This window comes from Quercus suber, unplaced genomic scaffold (genome assembly GCF_002906115.3).
Source record: "Quercus suber isolate HL8 unplaced genomic scaffold, Cork oak 2.0 scaffold_127, whole genome shotgun sequence".
NCBI classification, from domain to species: Eukaryota; Viridiplantae; Streptophyta; class Magnoliopsida; order Fagales; family Fagaceae; genus Quercus; species Quercus suber.
Window position 1 is genome coordinate 466,480 of NW_027069590.1, and position 26,756 is coordinate 493,235.

General features: G+C 35.9%; 2 protein-coding genes across 2 annotated transcripts; both read left to right on the plus strand.

Moving 5' to 3' along the window:
* The first annotated feature begins 2,452 nt into the window (after positions 1–2,452).
* On the plus strand, positions 2,453–12,662 carry LOC112039897 (D-galacturonate reductase). Its single transcript, XM_065776052.1, has 6 exons — positions 2,453–2,833; positions 3,549–3,792; positions 3,977–4,156; positions 5,048–5,164; positions 10,545–10,641; positions 12,271–12,662. The coding sequence occupies exons 1-6, from the start codon at positions 2,517–2,519 to the stop codon at positions 12,660–12,662; spliced, it is 1,347 nt and encodes a 448-aa protein (XP_065632124.1). The 5' UTR covers positions 2,453–2,516.
* An 8,609-nt stretch (positions 12,663–21,271) lies between these two features.
* LOC112039299 (D-galacturonate reductase) lies at positions 21,272–26,359 on the plus strand. The gene is made up of 4 exons (XM_024072159.2): positions 21,272–21,731; positions 21,877–22,120; positions 25,402–25,581; positions 25,992–26,359. Exons 1-4 carry the CDS (start codon positions 21,412–21,414, stop codon positions 26,202–26,204), a joined length of 957 nt encoding a protein of 318 aa, XP_023927927.1. The 5' UTR covers positions 21,272–21,411; the 3' UTR covers positions 26,205–26,359.
* The last annotated feature ends 397 nt before the right edge of the window (positions 26,360–26,756 follow it).

Below are 26,756 nucleotides of genomic sequence, written 5' to 3' on the forward strand. Positions count from 1 at the left end.
TATAACAATTAAGGCCAAAATCCTAACCTAGTATGGTCAAAATGTTGACTTTTTTATCCAATCTCAAATTAAGTTGAATTTTAGACAATCTCGTAGGGCATATTTTTACCTTCGGAACAAAAGTTTACGAGTCAAAATCGTAGTTAAAACGGATAAGATATCACCAAAATACCAAAACTCTAATAAAATCTTCACTTTTTTCCATGACAAACATGCAGTTTTTAGGCCATTTTTGCACAATAAATTGTATCGATTGTGTAGGAACTAGAGTGATCCGGCTAAACCATCTCGAAGAAAAAGGTCTAGAGTACTTCTCATAAAAAAGGCTCGATGATATCTACCCCGAATTGGAAAATACAAATTTATTAAGGAAAAACGTCACAAAATTTTTCAGCATTGTGTCACCTTCCTTCTAAGTGCAATATCTTGATGACCGTAGCTCCAAATCTGAAAAGGTCATGACCATTGGAAACTAGACATCCAGAGATTTCCAGACATATAATGTTTAAAGAAAATGGAGCTCAAAAATGCCTCCTAACAGCTGCACAAAAATCGGACCCCAAAAAAAGAAAAAGAAAAAAGGACAAACTAACCCAGTGAGGTGGCAAAACTGGGAGGCTAGCTGAGTGTAACATGTTACACTTCAGCTAGACTGCCATTTTCCTCATCTCCTTATAAATACCCTCTCATCTTTTTGAGAAAAATATGAACTTTTTATGGCAAAATAGAGAGAAAATTAAGGGAAAAATAGAAAAAGAGTGGAAAAGTTATGAGAAAAACCTTTTAGAAATTCTGAAAAAAAAAAAAAAAAAGTTTCTCTCTCTCTCTCTCTCTCTCTCTCTCTCTCTCTCTCTCTCTCTCTCTNAATTTACACAAACCAAGCAGGGCTCGTTGAAATTCCCTACTAAATCATATATATATAATTTTTTTTTTCCCAGAAATAAATAGGCCACTGATCTCGTGAAGACCTTAATACTTAACAATGTATTAGAAATAAGAGGACAGCGATGGACACAACAACAACAGCAAAAAATTATTCAGAGTATAGAATGGACAAAACTTAGATAGCTGCTTGGTGCTTATATTATATTTATTAATTCAATTCAATTATCTTGTTGTATTGCTCAATATAACTTAAAACGGTGTTATTTAAGATTATAAGCCATTGTAGCCAGTTGGTTAAATTTCATTTGAGCCTCTAAAATACATTATTTACAAAATTGTGTTTAACTTTTACTCATAAAATATATAGTGACATCATGAGTACCTATGAATTGGAACACATGTTGTGCATGTATATTAAAAAATTAAATCCCCTCCAAAAATATGCTGTGCATGTGTGTTTTTTGTTATTTGGGGATGAGGCGATGAGGAATTTTGTAAGGAAACAAACAAAGACGGTATCTTTTGAAGCTCTGAGACAGTGAGAGTGTGGGATTGAGATCACCGTGCATAACCATTTTTTTACTAGTTTTACTTTTATTTTTATTTTTATTTTTTACTTTTTTTCATTTTTTATATTCAATGGTTGAGATTTAAAATTGCTTTTTGTAACTTTAAATTTCAATAATTCATAACTATTGCATCAGGTACAATACCCTAAGCATTACGCTTAACCTCAATCCGAGAGTGTGATCTCATTACATACCCTTTTTGTTGTAGAAACACATACTTATTATTCTATAAATAAAGTCAAGAGTCACAAAACATAGTAAGTTGCTATTAATAAGTAAAAACATGGTGTTCGGTGATAACTTAAATAAAGGATTTAGTTTTTTTTTTGGTTTTTTTTTTAATTTTATTTTTTATGATCAAATACTTTGCCACAACTTGATGATATATTTGACTGTAATTGGTAAACTATCAATAGCACATTGACCCACCACTAATAGGCACGGTTGCCCTTGTCATAAGTTCTAACAAATTCTGTGGAAATAAGTATCCTTTTGGATACACGTCCACGTCCCTGTATTTTTGCATTTCACTTTTTTTTTTTTTTGATTTTTTTTTTTTGAGAAGAGTGTTAACTGAGTTCCAGTGGTTCTTATGTACTGTTCACGAGATCTATGAACCTCTTTTTTTAACAAAACTTTCATTAAAAATGAGTCTCACGGAACTATTTACATATTTAAAATTATTTTGATATAATGTTTTCAATTTTCAATTTTTAATGGTATCCAAACGGATCCTAAGTATCTGTATGCTTTCTAGAAGAAGAATAAGAACTTATTAATTTAGTTGTTAAAAAAAGGCGGGGGGGGGGGGGGGTTGTGGGCTTGTGTACAGTGTTCAATTCCATTGAATATGTTAAAATACGAACATGTATTTAGTTTTAGATATGTATCTGTATCCTAGCGTGTCCAATGAAACGGTCATTGGACTCACCCATCAAAAAAAGAAAATATACATATATATATATAGAGGGAAAATTTAGTATGTAACTGTAGTTCCTTATATGTAGGAGGAAGGATTGGTATACAAATTACAACGCGAGAAAGTAGTTGGGAGTTTGGAAAATGGCTCTGGTTCCTGAGGTAAGTCTAAGCTCCTCTTGTGATCTTAAAATGCCTGTTATAGGCATGGGAACATCATCGTACCCTCCTGTAGATCCTGAAACAGCAAAAGCTGCAATCATAGAAGCAATCAAAGCAGGCTATCGCCACTTTGACACAGCCTATGCATACGGGTCTGAGAAGCCTCTAGGAGAAGCAATAGCCCAAGCTCTAAGTCTGGGCCTTATTGAGTCCAGGGACGAGCTCTTCATCACTTCCAAGCTATGGGCTAGCTTTGCTGAGAGAGATCTTGTGGTGCCAGCAATCAAGATGAGTTTAAGGTATCCATTTTTTTCTTTAATTAATGTCTAGAGAAAGCACTATAAAAGGAATACATGATTAGAAAAGTACTAGTCTTTGTCTTCTTTCTAATTCTCTATTTTTTTAATCTGTTTTTCTATATCAAATATAGTACTAGGATAATTTTTCTTTCAGGGTATTGTTTGAGCAAATATTGGCCACAGGAGCAGATGCACTGGCCAAATGGGGCACAACCATTTCAGAGAGTTTTTGTTATTTTTGATTTGCCCCCTAGCTCTGATATTTCCTCATTAGTTACACATGGATGTATCTGATATGTGTTTTTGTAGATCTGTGAACGCTAGCCCTGCCCCTGTGGTAAGGCAGTGATTGTAGGGTTGTGTTTTGTTTATTAAATCATATCCTTTTAACCAAATATATATATATATATATATATTGGCCACAAAACTTGAGATCCTAAACTATTAAACCATGGCTTGACTGGGTTGACTCGTCAGGATTACTTAGGAATCAGGACAGTTTGCTTTAAAAATAATTTTAATTCATCAATTTCATGATATTTCGTTGTTTTTTACAATATTAATTCATCAATTTAAGAAGCAATAATTTTATTTGATTGGGTAGTTATAAAAAATGGATGTTAGGTGAGTTGTGAAATGGTATGATAAAATAATCTTTTAGGGTGTAAAATGACAAATTTTTTAAGAACTAGTATGCTAATACTCTTGCATACAGCAACCTTAAGTTGGACTACCTGGATATGTATATAATACATTGGCCCTTAAAACTGAGCCAAGACGTGCGTCAAATGCCCATTGCAAAGGAACAAGCATTTCCCTTAGATATCAAGTCTGTCTGGGAAGGCATGGAGGAATGTAAGAATCTTGGCCTCACTAAGGCCATTGGTGTCAGCAATTTCTCTTGTAAGAAGCTGGAGGAGCTTCTTTCAGTCGCCAAAATTCCACCGGCTGTCAATCAAGTGAGTGAAACTTGTAACAAATGTGTCAAATATCATATCACTTGAATCATAATGAGAATTCCAACTTACTATGGTTTACTCAACAAGGATGGGTCTAAAGGGTTCTGCCTTGATGAGGTTCCACTTCATTAAAAAATAAACTGAGAATTCCAATTCTGGTGGCTTACATGATTTCTTTTTATAGGTCGAGATGAACCCACTTTGGCAGCAGAAGAAATTGAAGGAGTTCTGTAAGGCAAAGGATATTCATATTACTGCTTACTCTCCATTGGGTGCAAATGGGACTAAATGGGGAGACAATAGGATTGTAGAGTGTGATGTCCTGGAAGAGATTGCTAAGGCACATGGAAAAACTACTGCCCAGGTATACACTCTGTTTTTCCCTGGAAATTTTGATGTTTTACATTTATTTAACACCATTAGAAAACTTGTTTTATTTTTATGACCCATGATAAGTGTGGAAAAAAGATTTCTACTGCAACATTCTTAGGCTCTGCTTGAGAGTTCATAAAGGAATGGAATGGAATGGAATAAGATGATCATAAGGGAATGGAAATGAATAGAATGGAATGGAATGTATTTAAGTAAGAGCAAGGAATGGAAAAGAATAGAATTAAGTAATATTGATTGGATGTTTTAAAATAAAGGAATGGAAATGAATGAAAATGAATGGAATGTAAGTAATCATGTTTGGGAGCAACATGGAGGGAATGGAATAGAATCATTTTATGACAATATTACTATTAGACCCTTATTTTAAAATAAAGAGTTGAATATATAGGGGTATTTTGAGAGTTTTAATAAAAAAATCATTAAATCTAATTTCATTCCCTCTCATTCCTCCCAATTTCGGGGGGAATGAAAATTTGAGGTTTTAAGGAAATAGAGAGGAATGAGTGTTCCCTCCTACCCATTTCATTCCCTCCCACTTAAATTCTCAAACAAGGGAATGGACTTTCTATTCCCTCTATTAAAACTCCTAAACAAGAGAAGGGAAGAATATTCTAAAATTATTCTTTTTATTCCTTTCCATTCCATTCCATTCCCTCCTCCTAAATGGAGCCTAAAGAAATACTTTTAATATTAAGCTAGTCAAAACATATTTTTAAAAACAATAGATTGAGAAGTGGAAGAACGAGATATTTGAACTCAGGTTCTCCTTTATGAGAAAATTAGGCAATATCACTAAGTTTCAAAGCTTAGGTGGGGCACAACAATTACTCAGATTACTTAATTATTAGTGCATGCTTTGCAGATTTCTTTGAGATGGGTGTACGAGCAGGGGGTGAGTTTGGTTCCAAAGAGCTTTAACATGAAAAGGATGAATGAGAACCTTCAGATCTTTGATTGGTCCTTGACTGAGGATCTCTCTCTCTCTCTCTCTCTCTCTCTCTCTCTCTCTCTCTCTCTCTCTCTCTCTCTCTCTCTCTCTCTCTCTCTCTCTCTCTCTCTCTCTCTCTCTCTCTCTCTCTCTCTCTCTCTCAAAAAGCCTCTTCCATTTTTGCTTGTAATTTTGTGGGTAAGCTTGGAGGGATGGCTAGTTTTTCCATAACTACACCCATCCCATCTTCTTTTTATTATTATGTAAACATCGTCTTTATATATATATGAAGCTCATTTCTTTACATTGTCTCTTTATTTTTATTTTTTATTTTTTATAGAAAAGCGGTACATTATCTCTTTATTTTACTTGCTATATTGTTGTGTAAATATATCTTTATTTTTATTTCTATCTTGTTATTATTATTATTTTTTTTTGTGATATTCTGATTATTTCTCTAGATGGGTATTGGACCATCTCCTAGACTCTATATGGAAAGTACCCTCAGGGGAAGAAATTTGATTCCATCTAGGCATCTAGTTATTTCTATTGTTCTTGCTTTACATTTATGTCATTCATTTTATTTTCAAGTAATCCCTCCCCCTTTACATTTATGTCATCCATTTTATTTTCAAGAAATCCTTTCCCCTTTATTTTTATATCATCCCTTTAATTTCTTACTCCATCCCCTTCCCCTTCCCCTTTATTTTATTTGTGTGTGTGTGTGTGTATTTATATTATATCTAGACACCTAAATAAACCAAAAAAAAAAAAAAAATTCTACCTCCTCCTTCTAAAATGGTTTTTAAACCTCAAATAAAACACAACATGGGTATGTCTCACATGAATGGTAGAACTTCCATTTCTTTAGGATGAAGCACCCATAAAACCTGAAAGAGATTAAAATCTATTTAAAAGAGACATAAAAAACCATTTTCCAATAAACCTTTACAATATTTTTTGCACTTTATTTTAATATCATTTAAATTTTTGCACTTTAAATTTTAGCTCTTTACTTTTATGTCATTTAAATTTCTGCTCTTTACTTTATTGTCATTTAAATTTCAGTATTTTACTTTGCTATTTATTTTTCTGCACTTTACATTTGCTCCTTTACCTTTCTCATCAATAATGTTGCCATAAAATAAAATTGCTTGGGTAAAACAATTTCTTTACACACTTTTATAAGCAAATGCTTTTCAAAATAAATCCTCCCTTTTTCTAAGAAAAACGTTCCTTCAAACAAAGATCTTTAAAAAAAAAAAAAAAAAGTCTTTCTTTTTTAAAAAAGGTTTCTTTCAAAAAAATCCCCTTTTCTTTCAAAAAACAAAAAACGTTTTTCTAAAAAAACATTTGAAAAAATATGTTTTCTCATTTTGTTGCAAAAATCCCAAAATTTTGTGTCTAAGAATTTGTTTTCAAAAAATGTTTTTGCCACGTTAGATTTTTGTTCAAAAACATGTTTTCTTCTTTTTCTTAAAAGAATTGAAAATCATGTTCTTTTTTTTTAAAATAAATAAATAAATGTTTTTACCACGGTGAAAAGTGCTTTTAAAAAGAATGTTTGATTTTTCAAACCAAATCCGAAAAATTGTGTTAAAAAAAAAATTAAAAAAAATTTCAAGAATGTTTTTACCACATTGGAATTTCTTTCATATATATATATATATATATATAATCTTTTGAAATCCGAAAAATTGTGTTAAAAAAAAAATTAAAAAAAATTTCAAGAATGTTTTTACCACATTGGAATTTCTTTCATATATATATATATATATATATAATCTTTTGAACAAGTAAAGTCTTTTGAAACTTGTCTTTGCATAAAAATCATGGGATTTTTCTTGGAGCCTAAAATTCTATTTCTTTCAAAAATAAATACCCATGAACCTTTTTTTTAGAAATCTTTTTAACTTGAACCTTTTTTTTTAAATCATGTCACTTTTCAAAAAAAAAAAATTTAATGTTTGAAAACTTACTTTGCCTTTGCAACTTTGCTTGTTCAAAAGGAACTTTTCTTAAAAATGTGTTGAAATGTTTTCTTAAAATTTCTCAATAAAATTCTACATCTCAAAAAAAATGCGTCTTTTTCAATCTTCCTTTCAAAATAAAAAATAAAAAAAAGTTAACGTTGTAAAATTTGTTCATACATTATGATTTCAAACTTTTTCTTAGAATACTGATGTTAAAAAGTTGTGTCCATGGTTCATTTTCTTGAATCCTTGAACACCAATCAAGCTTATATTTTCCATCTCATTTCTTTGGCACTAATTTATTTTACTTGTCATCTTTTTTACATGATAATGAATGAGAATTGTGGATGACAACAAGGTGCTACTCTGCTAACTCTTTTTTTTTTTTTTTTTTTTCTTTGGGTTATAGTTTGTTAATGCATAGTTAACATTCACGTGCTACCTACCTATCAAGCATTCTATTCACATACTCTTGTAGATTATTTTTGCATGCTCTCCTACATGTTACTTATGTATATACCTCACATGCTTTGTTTGTAAATATTCATTAGAGTTAATATTCACATGCTAACTATATGTTAAATAATTACTTACATGCGTATATATGTATGTATTGTTTGCAAAACCTTCTTCTTCTTTTTCAAAAATAAAAATGCCGAGTTTTCTATTTCTTCACAAAAATATAATGTTTGAAATAAATTAAAATAAGAAACTATCTTCAGATAGGCATTGTAGGGTGCCTAACACCTTCCCCACACGTAACCAAACTTCCAAGTCCAAGATCCTTGGTTCGAGACTTTTTGGTTTGCCTTAATTAATGAACTCTTAAAATTTGGTTTAGTTAATTTGGAAACCTAAAATGAATTAGACCCCTAGGTGACCAATCACACGTAACACAAAATCAATAGTTGGTGGCAACTCCTAAAATAAAGATAAGAAAAAGGGACTCACATGCACACAACCCACCTTAGAATCACAAGCACACAAGAGTCACATTGTCAAGGACCCAACGTGTGACCAACTTAGAAGAGAAATTCCCCAAACACCCACCAATGGGGGAATTTTTTAGGCGTCCACACCATGTATAATTTGAATTTCTTCTAAAAAAAATGTATAATTTGAATCATATAATTGTGATTGTTTTTAATTGTATTCTTGCATATGCACGGGACTACACACCAGTTTTATATAATGTTCATGGCTAGAAAAGTCAACTATTATGTTAATTTGCCCATAATCTATAAAACCAAATAAAATTCTTTTTATTGCCTCAATGTATATCTAATATTCCTCTAGCTAACCTTATCAAAAAAAAAAAAAAAAAAAAATCCTCTAGCTAAAAAACTAATTAGTATTTTGAAGTAAAAAAATAATTAAAAGGGCTAGTTTCAGTTTTCCATTAAGTATACTATAGACCTAATGTTACCTAAAATGTGATAAGGTCCTCATTTATCTTTTCCTAATGAGAAATTTACCTTTATTGTTAATATTTTTCGTCATATCAATAGAAAATAGGGAAGTCAAATATTATAGTTAACTAGTGTTATGCCTGTGCGATACATGGCTTAATCAAGAATCATGTGTCTATTAATGAAAATAAAAAATAATAATTTTTATATTAATTAAAATTAAATAGATAATAAAAATAAAGTAATTTTTTACTCTATTTTTTTAAACAAAGTAACCTTTTACTTTAAGTTATATAGTGAATGCATATTGTATAAGATTAAGTTTTTATAAATCAATAAAATCATATATAAGTCCAAAATTAATTGAATGGAATATGGTAGATAACTATGCAACTAATATAAAAGGAGATGCCTAAAAAAAATAAAGGGAGTTTGCATAATTAAATCTCAAGTGCATATTGAAATGAAAAACCTTGACTTCAATAAATAAATAATTGAAAGCTTATTCAAGTGGCAACCTCAATTTAATAGTTAAGAATTATGAACAACCCAAATTACTAAACATTAAAAAATGAAAGTATATAAACTAACATATTAATTGAATTTTTGTCTTTGAAAATGAGGTAAGAGGCATCGAATTTCACCCTATCAAAACAAAATGTGAAAATATAAACTTCAAGAAATTGTTTTGAGAAAAACTCAATACCAAGAGTATTGTTTGATTGAGTGCTTTGAAACCTCAAGAAAATTCCATGAAAAAAAATATATAAATAAAAAAAACAAAATTAAACAAATAATAAATAACCCTAAAAAGTGATAGATACTTGGACATTCAAAATATTAATAAAAAAAATCATGAATCTGGCCTTATTATTTGTAGTGTCCTGGAACTTTAAAGATGAGAGTCATGGTATAATAAAACTATTATCCATAATCATTCCTATATTTATCCGGCCAACAAACAAAATTAAACTTCAACCAAAAAAATAAAGTTGATAAGAAGTTGTTTCTATTTAAAGCAATAATTTTAAGTTGTGAATAAGTTGATATAAGCAAAAAAAGAAGAAATTAAAATTAAAATCCAATACCATAAAGATCAAGTTGTTAACGTTAATTACAATGTTTTATTTTCTTTTATACCATAAATATCATGTTGTTAATTACCGTTATTGGCTTCTTCTTTTTTTGGTTATCCAAAAATTTAATATTTATCCAAAAAAATAAAAAAATATTTGAAAAAAAGTAGATTACAAAATTATTATCAATAACTCCCCTTGTGTATATCCTCAATGAAAGTTGTGATGAAGTTGATATAAGCAAAAAAAAGAAGGAATTTATTTGAAATCAAATACCATAAAAATCAAGTTGTTAACATTAATTTTATATATATATACTTTTTTTCTGTTATAATGTAAAAATCATGTTGTTATTAGCCTTTTCTTTTAAGTCCAAAAATTTGATATTTATCCAATAAAAGAAATTAAAACAAAATATATTTGAAAAAAAGAAGATAACGAATTAATATCCAGATCAGATGGATTAGATGAAGAATTTGGATTATAAAACACTACACATAAAAAATAAAGGTTAGATGGATTAGATGAAAAATTTGGATTCTAATCAAATTATGATTTTTATCAGCTTAGAAATTATAGGAGAAGAAAAATTATATATATATTTTTTAAAAATCTAAAAACATTTTTGCAATTTAGTGAAACCACTTGGTGTAATCACAGCTTAGAAGCACAACTTTTATTATATAGTATATGATATGATTTGTCCATAATTTATAAAATTGTGCACACCCAAAATATGGCTATTGGGCTTAACCTCTACTTGGGCTCATAATCTATTGGTTTTATGGGCTTTGGGTTTCATATTATTGGTGGTCCTATGCTCGGGTGACCCAAAAACGCTCCTATTTCCTCAAGTCTTTCTCTTTTTCTCACAGAGTCACTCCTTTACTCTCTTTGAGTGCTTACTATTTTCTCTCAGTGTCCTCCCCAAAATTGCCAACCCCTGTTCCTCATTCTCTTTTCCTATTTATAGGTTAAGATCAGTGGAGGTGTTATGATTACCACCCATGCTAGTGCGAATGGGGATCAAATTCTATCATCCCAAAGTGGATGTTTCGTCAAGAAATGTGGTAATGACATTGGAATTGGTTCCCACCTTCAAAAGGATGTTTGACAGCGATATTCCCCAAGGCACTGCCAGGCATCCGACATATGGTACTCTGAAAGATCGCGTACCCTCCAAGATGCATTTGATTGGGGGAGTCCGGCTTGGCCCCTGAAGTGTGCCTGGGTCAAGACTATAGGTCTAAAGGTACCGGGTCAGCTGTTGCGACATGTGGCTATGGCCCTTGGCTTGGCAGGCCAAGGGGCCTAGCCCCGTACAATGGGTTGAGGTTATGGGCCACACCATAGGGCCCGAGCCCAAGTCCCAAAGGGCTCGGGGACCCCGTATTGTACACTAGCCCCCTAATTCATGTCCGACCCTTAAGAACGAATCAAGGATGACAAGAGCCGTAGACTTTTCCGGAAGCCCAATAGTCAGTCTTTGAACTAATAGGACATTTATTTATGCGTTTTCGAAAGGTGTGTCATGACAAACTGTCAGGTGTAACAGTCATCATGAACTGACAGTTCGTGAACCGAGGCGTGGCGCATGGCAGTTACTAAAAGAATTCAGAAGGTTTTTCCTGCCTCCCACTTTCATTAAATGCTTTCACCCCTTTTGGAACCTAAAAATAGTTTCCTTAGATTTCCCACACTACTCTTTGCATCCTCTCTTCCTCAAATTCCTTCTCTGCCAACCATATCTCTCCCGTGCAAATATCCTCCAGTCCAAATCACCATTCCTTAGAGCCCACTATAAGTTTTCTTTACTCTTTCCTCTTCTTTCAATTTTTTTCTTCAATCTTAGAATCTAAGAATTGGTTACTCTCATATCCTCTCTTCTGAAGCGTCCTAGGCTAGTTTTAGAGTGGCCTATGGCATTCTTGGAGATGTTTATATTGCCTATTTTCATGAGCATGATATCCCTCTCCAGAGGTGTTCTAACCCAAACACAACATTTTTCCCTTTGATGTCCATTCTTAAGGGTGGGGTTAGGTTTCTCGTGGACCCTCTTATTATAGGTACCCTTAGATTCTATGGCTTATGCCCCGACCAACTCCCCCCTAATTTTTACCGAGTTGTGAGTTGCATCAGTAGATTAAACCACATATACAGGTTACAACTAAACTATCACGACATCAATTTATGTATAGTTTATGTGGCAACATTAGGTCCAATTACTACTTAAAAGTTAGGGACCTATAGGTGCGACTTATATCATGCCTCCCCGATTCCAATAGAAACTCGGCGGGGGAATTCGTCCGGGTAAGCAGCAACTAGCTCGTCGATGAGCTCCCCTGTCTGCTTTCTCCACGTGATGTTGGTTAGTACTGAGTACCTTTTTCTATTTTATATTTGATACTTGTATTCATTTTACTCATGTGTGTACTAATCAATCTTTTCTTTGGTTTGTTGCAGAAAGGAAAAGATTCAAACCAACATTAGGGTCGTGCACATGAGGGATCTCAACTTTGTCCTTCAGTTAGAGATTTTCATGCACATAGACAGACATCTCTAGGCATCCCACTTGATACTCAGCTATAACCCTATGTACACTACCTGGTAGTCGTTTAGCTAAGCTTTGTTGGTGGATAGCCCACTCCTTTCTTATATTGACGTCCGGCATGCAAATTTCCTCCCTCCCTCCTTGATAGTGGGTGAAGCCCGAGACCTCGGCCCTAGATATACTACAGTTGAGGATCTTGCGCCTGTGAGAGACGAGTCGATCGAACGTGTATCCCAAAGTCGTAGAGCTCACATACCTGTCGGAGTGCTTAAAGCCCTGGTGCGAGTAGCTGAGCCAGCATCTGCCGAGTCAGTCAATTCCTCGAATGTGGAGGCCAGTCCAAGTGAAAAGATGGTAAAAAGAAAAACAATGATTTTTGATCAGTTCTTGCCTAGCGCTCACCCTACTGCTCAGTCCCAACCTCAAGGCGAGGATCGAGCTTCTCCTTCTCTAGCTGGCGGCCGTGTCAAAAAGAAACAACGTGTTGTTGACCAGCCACCTAGGGTTACGAGTGATGCTCCCTTAAGGACCCTTTCCTGAGCGTCAGCTGGGATCACAATCCGAGAACCAATTGGTGATTTCGAGTGGAAGGAAGCTCTTAAGGATGTCGTAGCTACCACGGCAAAGGAGAAGGCCAAAGCTGCCGAGGTAGCCGAGAAGAGGGCACAGTCAGCTAAGAAAGCCCGGCTGGTGGCAGAGAAAAAGCTGACCAAGGTAGAGGCCTTTCTGGGAGTATGGAGCTGAAATTGGTAAAGGTGAAGAGTCTGAACTTGTCCTAAGCCGATGAAATTGTTGACCTGAAAATGGCCCTAAACGCTTGCGAGGAGAAGTGGTACAACGAAGGTTTTGCAGATGCTGAGAACTCTATAGAGCCTATCGTCCATCAAGCTTGACGTCGTGGGTTTGGGGAGGGGTGGTTAGCAGCTTTGCAAGTCATGGGAGTAGCTAAGGATTCCCCACTGAGGAACCCTGAGCAAATCCCATACTCGGATCCCCAACCTCTTGTTTAGAGTTAGGTCGGCGCCGTGGATGAAGAGGACACTCCCAGGATGAGGGAGCTGGTGCACGCAATCAATAACCATGTTGAGATAGTAGATCTTGAGATCACTAGCAACCTTAACGCCATTGAGGACGCCTAAGTTCAGCAACCTCTCGCCGATCAACCAACCGAGGGTGCCCAAATCCAGCAAGCCGAGGATACTACCCATCTTTCGCTCACTGATCCTTCTGTTTGATACCTGTGTTTTTAACTAGCCTTTATTTATTTATTTATTATCTGTATTTACTTTTCTCTTTTATTTTTTTGATTTACCTAAAGTCACCAGGTTGTGGTGACAAAATAATGATTTGACTCTTAAATTCCTAAGTCTTATTTTCCTACAATCACCGAGTTTTGGTGACAAAACATTGGTTTAATTTTTATTCATTTTCTTTAATCATGTTTATGAATGTTTGCTACTAAGTTATCATTTCTATCATGTTCTTTCATTTTCTTACTCTTTATATATATATATATATATATTCCAAATGATTGGGTAGTCCAATCTCGATTTGCCTCTAAACGGTGATTGAAACTATTTTCTCAATTATCTTCAAAAGGATGAGTCATATTAGTGCACGTATGGTGACCAAGGCTAGTCTAGAACAGCTCGTTTGTGTCTAGAAAGAAGTGGCTCCTTGGAGACAAGAACTAAATTTGATATTCGGACTTATCTAGGAAAACTTAGTGCAGGGTAATCATTTTCCCTGCGATTTGGATTCAATTCGAGAGACTGGTTTCAGATTTCTGAAATAATTCGATGTAGTCTATGTGTGCTCGGCGACTAAAATAGAGTCGGGGAGCTTGTTTCTATTCTTGGAATAACTCAATGTAAAGTTTCTGTTTACCCAGGAGCTAGCTTCTGTCTTTAGACAAAATTTGAGATTTATGTTTTCACCTATCTAGTGATGAAGATCGAACCAAGAATAGGTTTCTATCCTTAGATAAAATTTAAGATTAGGTTTCCACCTGTTCGGTGATGAAGATCGAACCGAGAACAGGTTTCTGTCCTTAGATAAAATTTAAGATTAGGTTTCCACCTGTCCGGTGATGAAGATTGAACCGGGAACAAGTTTCTGTTTTTAGAATAATTTGCCTTAGTGCTCTCCGCATGTGTTGATTGAGGCTAATGGGTTAACAACGATGGAATTATAAACACAAATACACCTACATGGATAAACATCACTTTCGTATTAATTACCAATACACACATATAACGTTACACTCAATCCATACCCCCATGTATTGATAATCAATAGTAGAATTTCTTCAAATTGTGGGCATTCCATGGACGAGGAAGAGGTCTTTCGTCCAAACCCTCCAAATAATATGCCCCTGCACCCACGATGGCAATGATTCTATATGGTCCCTTCCAAGTTGGTGCTAATTTCCTTACATTGACATCTCGGGTATTCCCTACTACCTTTCGAAGTACCAGATCTCCCGCTCCAAATTTCCTTTTCCTTACATCCCTGTTGTATCTTCGGGCAAGTTTTTACTGATATTCTGCTAGCCGTATAGCTGCCGATTCCCGATGTTCTTCCAACAGGTTCAACTGTCTCAGTATTAACTTTGAATTCTCGGTGGGGTTGAATCTTGAAACCTAGGTACTGCACAAGTTCACTTCTGCTGGTATGACTTCTTCTTCCGCTTCTTATGCTAGAGAGAATGGGGTTCTCCCATGGACCTTCTCGGGGTTATTCGGTATGCCCATAGAACACAAGGAAACTCCTCTGCCCACCTAGCTTTAGCATCTTTTAATCTCCTCTTTAACCCGTTCATGATGGCCTTATTGGTGGCCTTGGCTTGACCGTTGCTCTGTGGATATATCGGGGTAGAATACCAGTTTGTAATGCTGAGACTGCTACAAAACTCGCGGAAAGCTTTGCTGTCAAATTGTAACCTATTATCTGACATTAAGGAGTCTGGTACCCCGAACCTCGTCACTTTGTTCCTCCATACGAACTTCTTAACATCCATATCCTAGATGTTTGCCAATGCCTCTACTTCTGCCTATTTGGTGAAGTAGTCCACGACTACTAGAACAAACCTTTGGTTTCCTGTTGCTTGAAGGAATGGACCGACGATATCTAGCCCCCACTGCGCAAAGGGCCAAGGGCTATTAATGGGATTCAAGCACCTCGTCGGTTGGTGGATCATAAGGGCGTGCTTCTAACATTGCTCACATTTCTGTGCATACTCATTAGCGTCCTTTTGCATTCGTGGCCACCAAAATTCTTGAGTCATTGCCCGGTGAGCTAATGAACGTCCCCCCATGTGGCTGCCACACACTCCTTCAGGTAGCTTAGCCAGGAGTCCTTCAATCTTGCTGAGGTGTAGACACTGCAAGTAGGGCCCGTCAAAATATCTTCGATACAGCTTTCGATCAGCTGATAACCAATACCGAGCAGCTATCCAACGTACTTTTTTCACTTCCTTCTCATTAGCAGGCACACGATCCTCGGCTAAAAAGTTGATGATCAAATCCATCCAACATGGTTTAACTATTGTCACCTATGAAATACTTACTCTTGAATTGATACTCGGCTTTGCTACAAGCTCCATCTTGATTATTCGAGGTACCTCCTCTGTCATTGATAACGCCAATATGGCCAGAGAGTCTGCATGTCTATTTTGCCCCCGGGCCACTTGGACCACCTTCACCTTGAGAAACTGACTCATAACCTGTCTTACCAGTCGCAAGTATTCCTTCATTCGAGTATCTCGTGCTTCAAAATTGCCCTACACTTGACTAACCACCAACCAGGAATCCAAGTAGACCTCAACTTCCTGCACACCCATATCCAGAACAACTCTCAATCCAGTAAGCAAGGCTTCATACTCAGTTTCGTTGTTGGAGGCCCTAAATCCCAACCTGAAAGAATGTTCCAACCTTATCCATTCTAGAGTGACGATAAGGATCCCGACCCTTGCCCCTATTACACTAGAAACATCGTCCACAAATACCTATCACGGGCGACAGTCCATATGACAAATTACCTCCATCTCTTTTCTCGAGGAAAACTTTGCAACAAAACCAGCACGAACTTAGCCTTTCACCGAACTCCTTGGTTGGTACTTGATATCAAAGGAGCCAAGTTGGGTTCCCTATTTGGTTATTCGACCCGTGAAGTCGGATCTCTTCAACAGTGACAGTAAAGGATATTCGGTCAATACATAGATGGTGTGAGCTTGAAAATAATGAGGTAGCATCCTTGTAGTGTGCACTAGTGCTAACACCAACTTCTTCAGGAGTGGGTATCTTGTCTCGGTGTCAACTAAGGTCTTGCTTATATAATACACGAGTTGTTGCACTTACTGATCCCTTAAGAGCATGGCACTCATGGCATGTTCCGACACTGAGAGGTACATGAATAAATCCTCCCTAGGCTCTAGGGCCGTCAACATAGGTGCCTGCATTAAATATTCCTTAAAGTCCTGAAAAGCCTTCTCACACTCCTCATTCCACTAAAATCCCCTCCACTTCTTCAAGAACTAGTAAAATGGACGACAACGATCGGTAAACTTAGAAATGAACCGGTTAAGGGCAGCTAACATACTAGTCAACACTTGGACTTCTTTCGGATTACTCGGTGGCTTGAGGCACTTCACGACTTCAATCTGGTCGGGGTTGACTTCTATTCCTCGGTTCGTGATCAAGTACCTTCGGAACTTGCCAGCCCCCACTCCAAAGGCACACTTGTCTACATTGAGGCGCAGCTTATGCTGTTGAAGTACTTCAAATACCCCCTTAAGATCTTCAATATGTTGTGCCTTATGTTTGCTTTTTACCACTATATCATCAATGTACACCTCGACCGTCTGCCCAATCTTATCTCGAAACATTCTCGTCATCATTCGTTGATATGTGGCCCCAGCATTCTTCAACTTAAATGGCATCAAGGTATAATGATAGTTAGCATCAGGTGAAATAAACGCCATTTTCTCATGATCCTCAACAGCCAAGGCGATTTGATGATAACCCTGAAAAGCATCCAGAAAACTCATCCTTGGTTGTCCATAAGTGGCATCTACCAGTTGATCAATCTTTAGCATAGGAAATAGGTCCTTCAGACACGCTCGGTGTAGGTCGGTGAAGTCAACACAAACCCTTCATTTGCTATTTTTCTTTTTTACCACCACCGTATTTGCAAGCCATTCCAGAAAAAATATCTCCTTTAATGCCCCGATTTCCTTTAGTCTCTTAACCTCTTGCCTAACAGTTTTAACGTGCTCCTTAGCCGATCTCCTCGGCTTTTGCTTCATTGGAGGGGGTATAAAGGGTTCACGTTGAGCTTGTGAACTATAAATTCGGGATCCACCTCAGGCACCTTATACAGGCTCCAAGCGCACACGTCCACATTTTGCATAAGGAACAGCAACATATCTACCCTCTCTTTGTTCTCCACACTTGCTCCTATCAAAAAACTCCTATCATCATCCAGCAATATTCTTACTCTTACCAAGTCCTTGGCACAATTAACCCCCACTCCCACTTGGGTTTTCTGTAATTGCTATGAGGAAGCCTCCTTGATTGACTCCTTCTGTTTTATTCCCTAACCAACTGTGGCCACCAAGCACTGCCTGGCCACTTGCTGGTTTCCCCTCACTATGGCAATACCTCACTCCGTACGAAATTTGACCTTTACATGCAGGGTGGATGGTACTGCTCCTATTGTATGAATCTACGGCCTTCTTAGGATCGCCGTGTAAGGAGAAAATTAAGCAACCACTATGAACGTTACCATCACCTTCTTGCCTTCCATATTCATGGGAAGCGAGATCTGCCCTTTTAGGATCACCATCAGCCATCAAACCCCATCAGCAACGTATTGTACTTGGACAGATCTTCCTTCTTCAAGTCAAGCCCCCTGTATAGTTTAGGATACTTCACATCAGCTCCACTCCCATGATCTATCATTACCCTCTTTATTATGAAACCATTTACTCGGACTGTAACCACCAAAGCATCATCATATGGTTGAATCGTGCCCTCCAGATTATTGTCATTAAAGGTGATGGACTCCCGAGTATACCTCAACTTTTTCTCAGAAGGTTGATCACCTGTGCAACTTTCCACCGGTACTACAGCTAGTACCCCTCTTCTACTGGACACCTGAATGCCTCTTCGAGCTACATGGATGACTTCTATCACTCCTAGTGGGGGTGGGAGAGGACTCCCACGAGGCCAGGCACCCTGCCTGGCTTCCAAATTCCTAGGATCCACCACGAATTCTTTCAAGTATCCCGCCTTCACCAACTACTCTAGATGATCTTTGAACACCCCACACTGTTCGATGGTATATCCCTTATCTTTATGGTAAGTACAATACAAGTTTTGATTTCTCCTGGATGGGTGTTCCCTCATCTTGTTTGGCCACTGAAAATATGGCTCATTCTTAATCCAATCTACAATCCTATGCATGGCTCCTTGAATGTCACATTCACCTCCCCTATTTGCGCTCCCGGCCCCTGGATCCTCAAATCATTTCGAGGTCTTGCCTGAAAACCGCTCTACCGAGGATAATTTACGATCGGGGCCTTACCTTTGCTCTACAACCGGTCATCCTCTAATTGTTTATATTCTTCAATACCTCTTATTAACTGCCTCATATCCTCGGGAGGCCTCCTTGTCAATGAATCTCACAACTAAAAATCCTCGGGCAATCCCATCCGAAAAGTACTCCTCGCGATTTTCTCGTTGCCTCCTCCAATCTCATTGTACAACTCCCATTACCAGTTAGCATAGTTGCGGAGGGTTTCCTCGGCCCCCATTTTCATTGATAGCAGGGCATCCACAGGTTGCAAAACTCAGCTACAGGTCGTGAACCGAACGCCAAACTCTTGAACCAATTTGGAAAAAATGTGGATCGAACCTTTCCTCAACCCATTAAACCATCTCAAAGCAGTGGGACCAAGTCTCGAAAGAAATACCTTACATATCAGCGCATCATTATGAGAGTGCAAAGACATCATTTGAATATAATGGCTTACATGTTCTACCAGGTCTGTCTTTCCATCATATAAATTGAACGGTGGTTGTAAATCTGCTCGACATAGGGGCCCCTTCAATGTTCCTTGAGAATGGTGATCGGGCAACTCGATGTAATGTGCAGCTCATAGCGTCCATGGCAACATTTCGAGGTCGTCGCTCATCTGGTGAAATAAGTCCTAGTCTGCATATTCCCATGAATGATCCCGGTGTCAGTGGGATCCGGATTGATGGGACCCTTCCCCACAGTGACCTCCCACGTTGGCCGATCCTTCTCCTCCTTCTTCATAGCCCCTTCTTCGATGCCTAGCTCTCGCTTCCAACTCCAAATCCTTGACTAACCTTCGTAGGTGCTCAAGTTCCTCGTCCTTTCACTCAGGCTCTTCATCCCTTTTGTCAAAACGATTACGCCCCAAAGCCCCAGACATTGTCTGGTACATTTGAAACTACCCTTCTCCGAGGCTAGACTACCCTTCCTCCTTATACTCCCTATCTTTGCGTCTTTTCTGCCTTCTTTCCCACCAAGTGGATCCCCGTTAAAACCTCCCAAAACCACTTTCAGCATAACTCCTTGATTGACCTCCAGACTTTCTCCCGTGCACGTCCTAACAAAACCACAGTTTCATAGGAGATCCCCACAGACGACGCCAATTGTGTGTACCCAAAATATGGCTATTGGGCTTAACCTTTACTTGGGCTCACAATCTATTTGTTTTGTGGGTTTTGAGTTTCCTACTATGGGTGGTCCTATGCTCAGGTGACCCAAATACGCTCCTTTTTCCTCAAATCTTTCTCTTTTCCTCATAGGGTCACTCTCTTACTCTCTTTGAGTGCTTGCTCTTTTCTGTCAGTGTTCTCCCCAGAATTTCTAACCCCTGTTCCTCATTCTATTTTCCTATTTATAGGCTAAGATCAGTGGAGGTGTTATGATTACCCCCCTTGCTAGTGCAAATAGGGGTCCAATTCTATCATCCCAAAGTGGATGTTCCGTTAGGAAATGTGTTAGGAAATGTGGTAATGACATTGGAACTGGTTCCCACCTTCAAAAGGATGTTCAGTAGCGATATTCCCCAAGGCACTACTGGGCATCTGAGATATGGTACTCTGAACAATCGTGTTCCCGTCCAAGATGCATTTGATCAAGGGAGTCTAGGTTGGCCCCCAAAGTGTGCCCGGGTCAAGACCATAGGTCCAAAGGAACCGGGTCAGCTGTTGCGGCATGTGGCTAGGGTCCTTGGCTTAGCGGGCCAAGGGGCCTAGCCCCGTACAATGTGTTTAGGTTATGGGCCGCACCATAGGGCCCGAGCCTAAGGCCTAAAGGGCTCGGGGACCCCGTACCGTACAAAAATCAAATAAAATTCATTTTTGTTGCCTCGGTATATATCCAACATTTCTCTAATTTAACTAATTATTATTTTCAAGTAAACAATAACTAAAAGGGAAAATTTCAATTCCCTATTATGCAATAATGTCCTCATTTACTTTTTCCTAATAAGCACTTTACGTCTCTTCTTAATATTTTTCATTAAATCGAAATAAAATAAAATAAAAAAGTTTTCGACACTTTTTTGATAAAAAAATAATTACAAATATGGTAAATACTAAATTTATTGTTACAAAAAGATAAGAGGGATTGATGGACATTGAAATCAAAAAGAATACAATGCAAATGCCTTTATCTTTCTCCACCGTTCTCCTAGGCCCAAAACTAGGGGGTAAAGATATGATCTAGTAATCCTTTATATTGGACTCATTAAGATTATGACACTTGTTCACTTTTGACCACATCTTACAATTTTGACGGGTCGAGTGCATAGGGGCACCTCACCCAAGGCTATGCATTCTAGGTTTTATTTTTTATTTTTGTTATACTTTTTGCTGTTTCGGGTCTATGATTTTTTTTCTTCCTTAAAAAGAAAAAAAAAATGTTTATGGTTAAAAAAAAAATCAAAATAAGGTTGGTAAATGGTATTATGGTAATTGCGTTTAAAGATGAGCTGTCATTTTCTAATTAAATTATTCTGTTACCACATTGCAGGAGAAATTATTGCGGGTGATCTGATCCCACCTGGCGAGCATGAAATTACTGTATTCATAGCTATTTCCTCAGATGTCAGTTATGCCTAAGTTTAGTGAAGTCTGTCCCAGATATACTTTACTTCATCCAAAACAAGTCTGTCCTAGATAGAGCAAAGCAATCACAATTTGTCATATATAGGCAAACACAATTTGCCAAGAATTTGCAAAAGATTTTAGCAATGGCTGCAAATGTCCCAAAGGTTACAATAAGCAATGGCAGCCAAACTATGCCACTGCCAGTAATTGGGCTGGGCACAGCAACACACCCCCAAGTGCCAGAGACTACAAAATCTGCCATTCTTGATGCAATCGAAACCGGTTATCGCCACTTTGACACAGCCTTTATATATGGGTCGGAGAAACCACTTGGAGAAGCAATTGCTGAGGCCATCAAAACAGGCCTTATCAAATCCAGAGATGAACTCTTCATCACTTCCAAGCTATGGTGCACCTTTGCCAGTCCAGAACTTGTCTTGCCCGCAATTAAGACAAGTCTCAGGTACATGTAACTTGAATCTATTACATCTATTCCATGATAACACGTAGAGAAATCATTTTTTCAAACACACACATGCAAATACATGTTTGTTTATAGTTAAATTATTTATTGCTTTTTAAAGTTACTTGTGATGGTTTGCATGTAGGAATCTTCAACTGGAATATCTTGACCTTTTTTTGGTACACTGGCCATTGAAGATTAGTGGGGATGTAAAACGACTCCCAATTCCTAAAGAAACTATATTTCCCATTGATATCAAGGCAGTTTGGGAAGTTATGGAAGAGTGTCAAAATCTTGGCCTGACCAAAGCCATTGGTGTAAGCAACTTCTCGACCAGGAGGATTGATGAACTTCTTTCCTTTGCCAAAATCCCTCCATCAGTCAACCAAGTAAGTCTAATTAATTTTAATTTTTCTTCTCAAGCAATTAAAAAAGTTTAATTAACTCCATGATTTTCGATACCAATAATGACTAAGAGCCTTCACCAATAATTAAAAAAAAAAAGAAAAAAAAAAGAAAAAAAAGAATACCTTCACCTTTATGAAGTTGAGAGGTATAATTAGATTAGACTAACAAACAACTGTGTGTAATAACCATCCAACCAATAGCCTCGTTTTTTTATCTTGTTTTATTGGATAAGCATTGTGTGGCCTTAACATGAGTTGACGTCAATAATCCGCTTCTTAATAAGCTTCTCAATAAGTTTATTATTCTAATTAGAGTGAGGCTTATCCAATAAATGGGTTGTTGAGATTTAAGAGCGCCTTTTTTTTTTTTTTTTTGAGAATGAGATTTAAGAGCTTTTGTTGATTAAGAAATAGAATAAATAGATATAATAAATGCAGATAAATTTCCACAGACTATGGACTCATGTCTAGAGAAATGTGACTTATGAAAGATGTTATAAGTGGTACGATCGTGTGTGATACACAAATTTATTCTTATAAAACAATAACATACTTGAGGAAAAAAAAAACTTGAGTTATTCTAAAATGGGTATTTAGCTCACTAGAACTTTATTGATAAATTTTCATTTTGAGTAAAATTAGCTTAATAATTTTAATGTATTAATTATAGTGTAGTGGCTAGTGAGAACTATATATATAGTTGTTAAATCAAACCTGTCTACTGTAATAGTGTAATCTAATGAACTGTTACCTAAGATGAACTATTTGTTTAATTTGAATGATTAATATCCTAGAGTAAAAAATAAATAGATAAATTTTTATATATAATCAAGTTCAAATTATAACTAGTGTCCATTTGGCAAAAAGTCTTACCAAAAACTATGTTTTGTTGCCAGACGAATTCCTAGTGTAACATTGTCTTACTAAGTTATTATACCACTCTATATTAAACATGTATTTGGGCAAATCACCAATTGAATTACATTTTTTATTATTATAATCTTTTTTTTTTTTGGTAAAATAAAATGGGAGTTAGATAGGTTACTCTAACCCCCAGGCAGGGCGCCAGGTGGCAGTGGGGAGGGCAGCTCCCATACCAACCTGTGTGAGGAGTTACCCCCCAAGGATGCCCACCAATGGACTCCTACTGGTGGAGGGAATCGAACCTGAGCGTGTTAGGTAGAGCGAACGAACCATACCCAACTGAGCCAAGCTCTCGTTGGCTATTATAATCTCCATGCTTGTAAAATAGCAAAAAATTAGATATTAATAATTATCTCATCATAAAATATTTAAATTTCAAGTATTTTAACTTTAAAATTTTACACAGAACATGAGTTTAGTATGTATATATATATATATATGGACAAAACTTATGCACAATACCTTAGGTTTCTCTCTTAAGATTCTACTATCTAACTACTTAACTTAAAAAATACACTTTCATCCATGAAAAAAAAGTCACATGGCAGAATCTTAAGAGAGAAATCTAAGGAACAGCACTGTACCTATCTTGCTATATATATATATATAATCTTATTTACACAAACTTTGGTACACACATTAAGAATAAAGAGAATATGTAAACCAACATTAAAATTTCAAAAATATTATTCTAATAAAAAGTTATTGGATTGTGTAGCTCTCTCTCTCAACAATTTTTACAATGGTCCACAACCCTCAAATAAAATATTAAAATATTAAACTAAATAAATTTTATCACCTCAACCAAAAAGTCAAAAAAAAAAAAAAAAATCCACAGTTTTTTTACACTACATTTGGGAGACTAAGATTACACACATACCCACCTGCACACACACGCCCACCTACACACACGCCACTTTTTTACCAAAAGTCACAATTTCCAAGTTGGAAAAGATGAAAAAGTGCATATGTATGTACGTGTACATAGGTGTAAGATACATTTCCCAAGATAGAATAGTTCATTTTTCTTTTACACGTTACTTTTGTTAGTTGAGAGTTGAGACCAATCGTCAAGCCCATCTTTAGATTATATTACTAAAGTTTCAATTTCCAACCACAAACTCAACCAAAAAAAAAATTTCCAACCACAAATATCCATGGATAAGTATTTGTTAGATAATTTGGTAATTTATACTGAAAGAGAAATTAATGAAAATTTTATTACAAATTTGATACATCATTAGCTATGGTTTGGATTGGAAAATCTAGTTTTTGTATTTCATTTCCCTTTACATATTTTACGAGATTTTATTTCCTTTTGTATTTACACATTATAACTCACTAATAACTGAGCAATGATTTGTAAATAGTGTCTAATTTCTTTTGTCTAATCTAAGACAATGTTTATTAAGATTGATATACATTAAATGTCATAAATATATTCTTTATAAAATATTTTATTTTAGATCTTGAGCTAATTTTATAATTTTCTTTTATATTGCTTTATTTAATCTCTAATATATATACTAATATAGTGGAAAAAATGAAAATTATAATCATCATATTTAGTTATAATAGTCATATTCTGTGGTGTGTGTGTCTATATATATAGTGGAAAAATGGGAAAAAAATAACCATCATATTTAATTATAATAGTCATATTCTGTGGTGTGTCTATATATATATATATATTCCTCTTGTGCCTTGGTGCAGTTATAACTATTTTCCAGTGAAGCAAGATGTCGGAGATTTAAGTTCAAGAATCAATTTCTCAAGGGAAAAAAAAAGATAAAAAGAAAAAGAAAAAGAGGAGCAATGCCTATAATACAGCAATACAAATTACCTCTCTTAAACCTAGTAGAAGCAAGAACTTTGTCCACTGAATACAATCTTATATTTATTTACTTTTTATTTTTATAAAAATATATTTTTATTTTTTGATTAATCAAGCAATTCAACCTATGACAAATCAGTTGATAAGTGATTCAATTACCCAAGTCCTAGATAGAGTTAATGTATAATGAGTATAAATTCGTCAAGAGTCTTGTACCTCAACTCACACTTTCTATTATTTCCAATGCAAATGTCCACAATTCAAATCTTCCATTTTCCAACTATCAAACTATTTAAAATAAAATAAAATAAAAAACCCAACAGCCATGATTTCACATTATAAAAGGAGGATGTGTAAAAAAGAAAAAACTGATAATACAACAATGAAACGCAGGGATTGGAGTATTAATTCCTTAATAAAATCAAAAGAAGCAAAAAACTATAGTGTTCTATCTAGATAGCTAAGCTAGCTAATAACAAACACTATCTTGTGGTTCAAATGAAAGGTCGAGATGAATCCACTTTGGCAGCAAAAGGATCTGAGGGGGTTTTGCAAGGCAAAGGGTATTCATATTACTGCTTACTCACCACTGGGTTCGAGAGGCGCAAAATGGGGAGACAGCGAAAGCCTTGAGTACAAAGTGCTAGAAGAGATTGCCAAGGCTAAAGGGAAAACTGCTGCCCAGGTTTATTTTCTCTACTACTTCTTTTATGTATTTCTACTTAAATCGAAATAATTGTAAGGATACATATGAATGACTAGTTGGTAATTAGACTCTTCAAACTTTGAGAGTAAGGCTATAACCACTTCTTCTAAACTGAAATATTCAATATTTTGGGGTAATGTTCTATCTTCTCATATGAATGATGAATCCTACTATGAACTTAATTAATAGCATCCACTATTATATGAAAGCAAGAAACATTCTATCTGAAATACCAAATATTTATTTATCTCAAACTGTGTAGAATCGAGAACAGACTTGCTTTATGACACATTGTCCTTAAACGAGTTTGTAAACCTATAGGGTAATTTGGTTTATTAGCCCAGTATTGTCGCTGCAATACTCTTGGGTAATTGGTATATGCATTGTAGGTTTCTCTAAGATGGGTGTATGAGCAAGGGGTGAGTTTTGTACCAAAGAGCTTCAACAAGGATAGGATGAAGCAGAACCTTGATATCTTCGATTGGTCACTAACAGAGGAGGAGCTAAACAAGATCAGTAAGCTTCCACAGCGCAGAGCGGTTCTCCCTAGCATGATCATGGAACCGAGTGACCTAGTGAGGGAGATTGAAGCAGAAATATAATTTGTTGTAATAATAATAATAATAATAATCTCTTGTATGATAGACAAAAGGTCCTTAGGCATGCCAAAAGTAAACGAGTCATTTGTCTATCATTCGAGCTATGGATTTCACTACTTATGGGAAAAGGCTGTTTATATATCAAAGGGGATGATAAAAAAAACAACCAATTCTTACAATTCTCCATGTTTTTGTGTCTAATTATCCAAAGCTTTGACTGAGACAAATGATAAGCTAGACATTCTTCAGTTCTCCGATTTCTTAGAAGACAAAATTATATACCGCTATTCAACATGTTCTCACATGGACACATGAGTTAGAAAATAAACATGAATGCGACTACTTTTGACAATAATGTGATTTCGTTTTGGGTAAAACTTATAGATATAGTATCTTGAGCATCAGCATCCGGGGATGCAATAAAGTATCTATTTTGCATTCTCAAAATTTACTTTATTTATTTTATCATTTCATTTTACAACTCACTAAACATTCCAGTTTCTATTTTTACATACAACTTATTAAAATAATATAAACTATACCAACAAATAATAT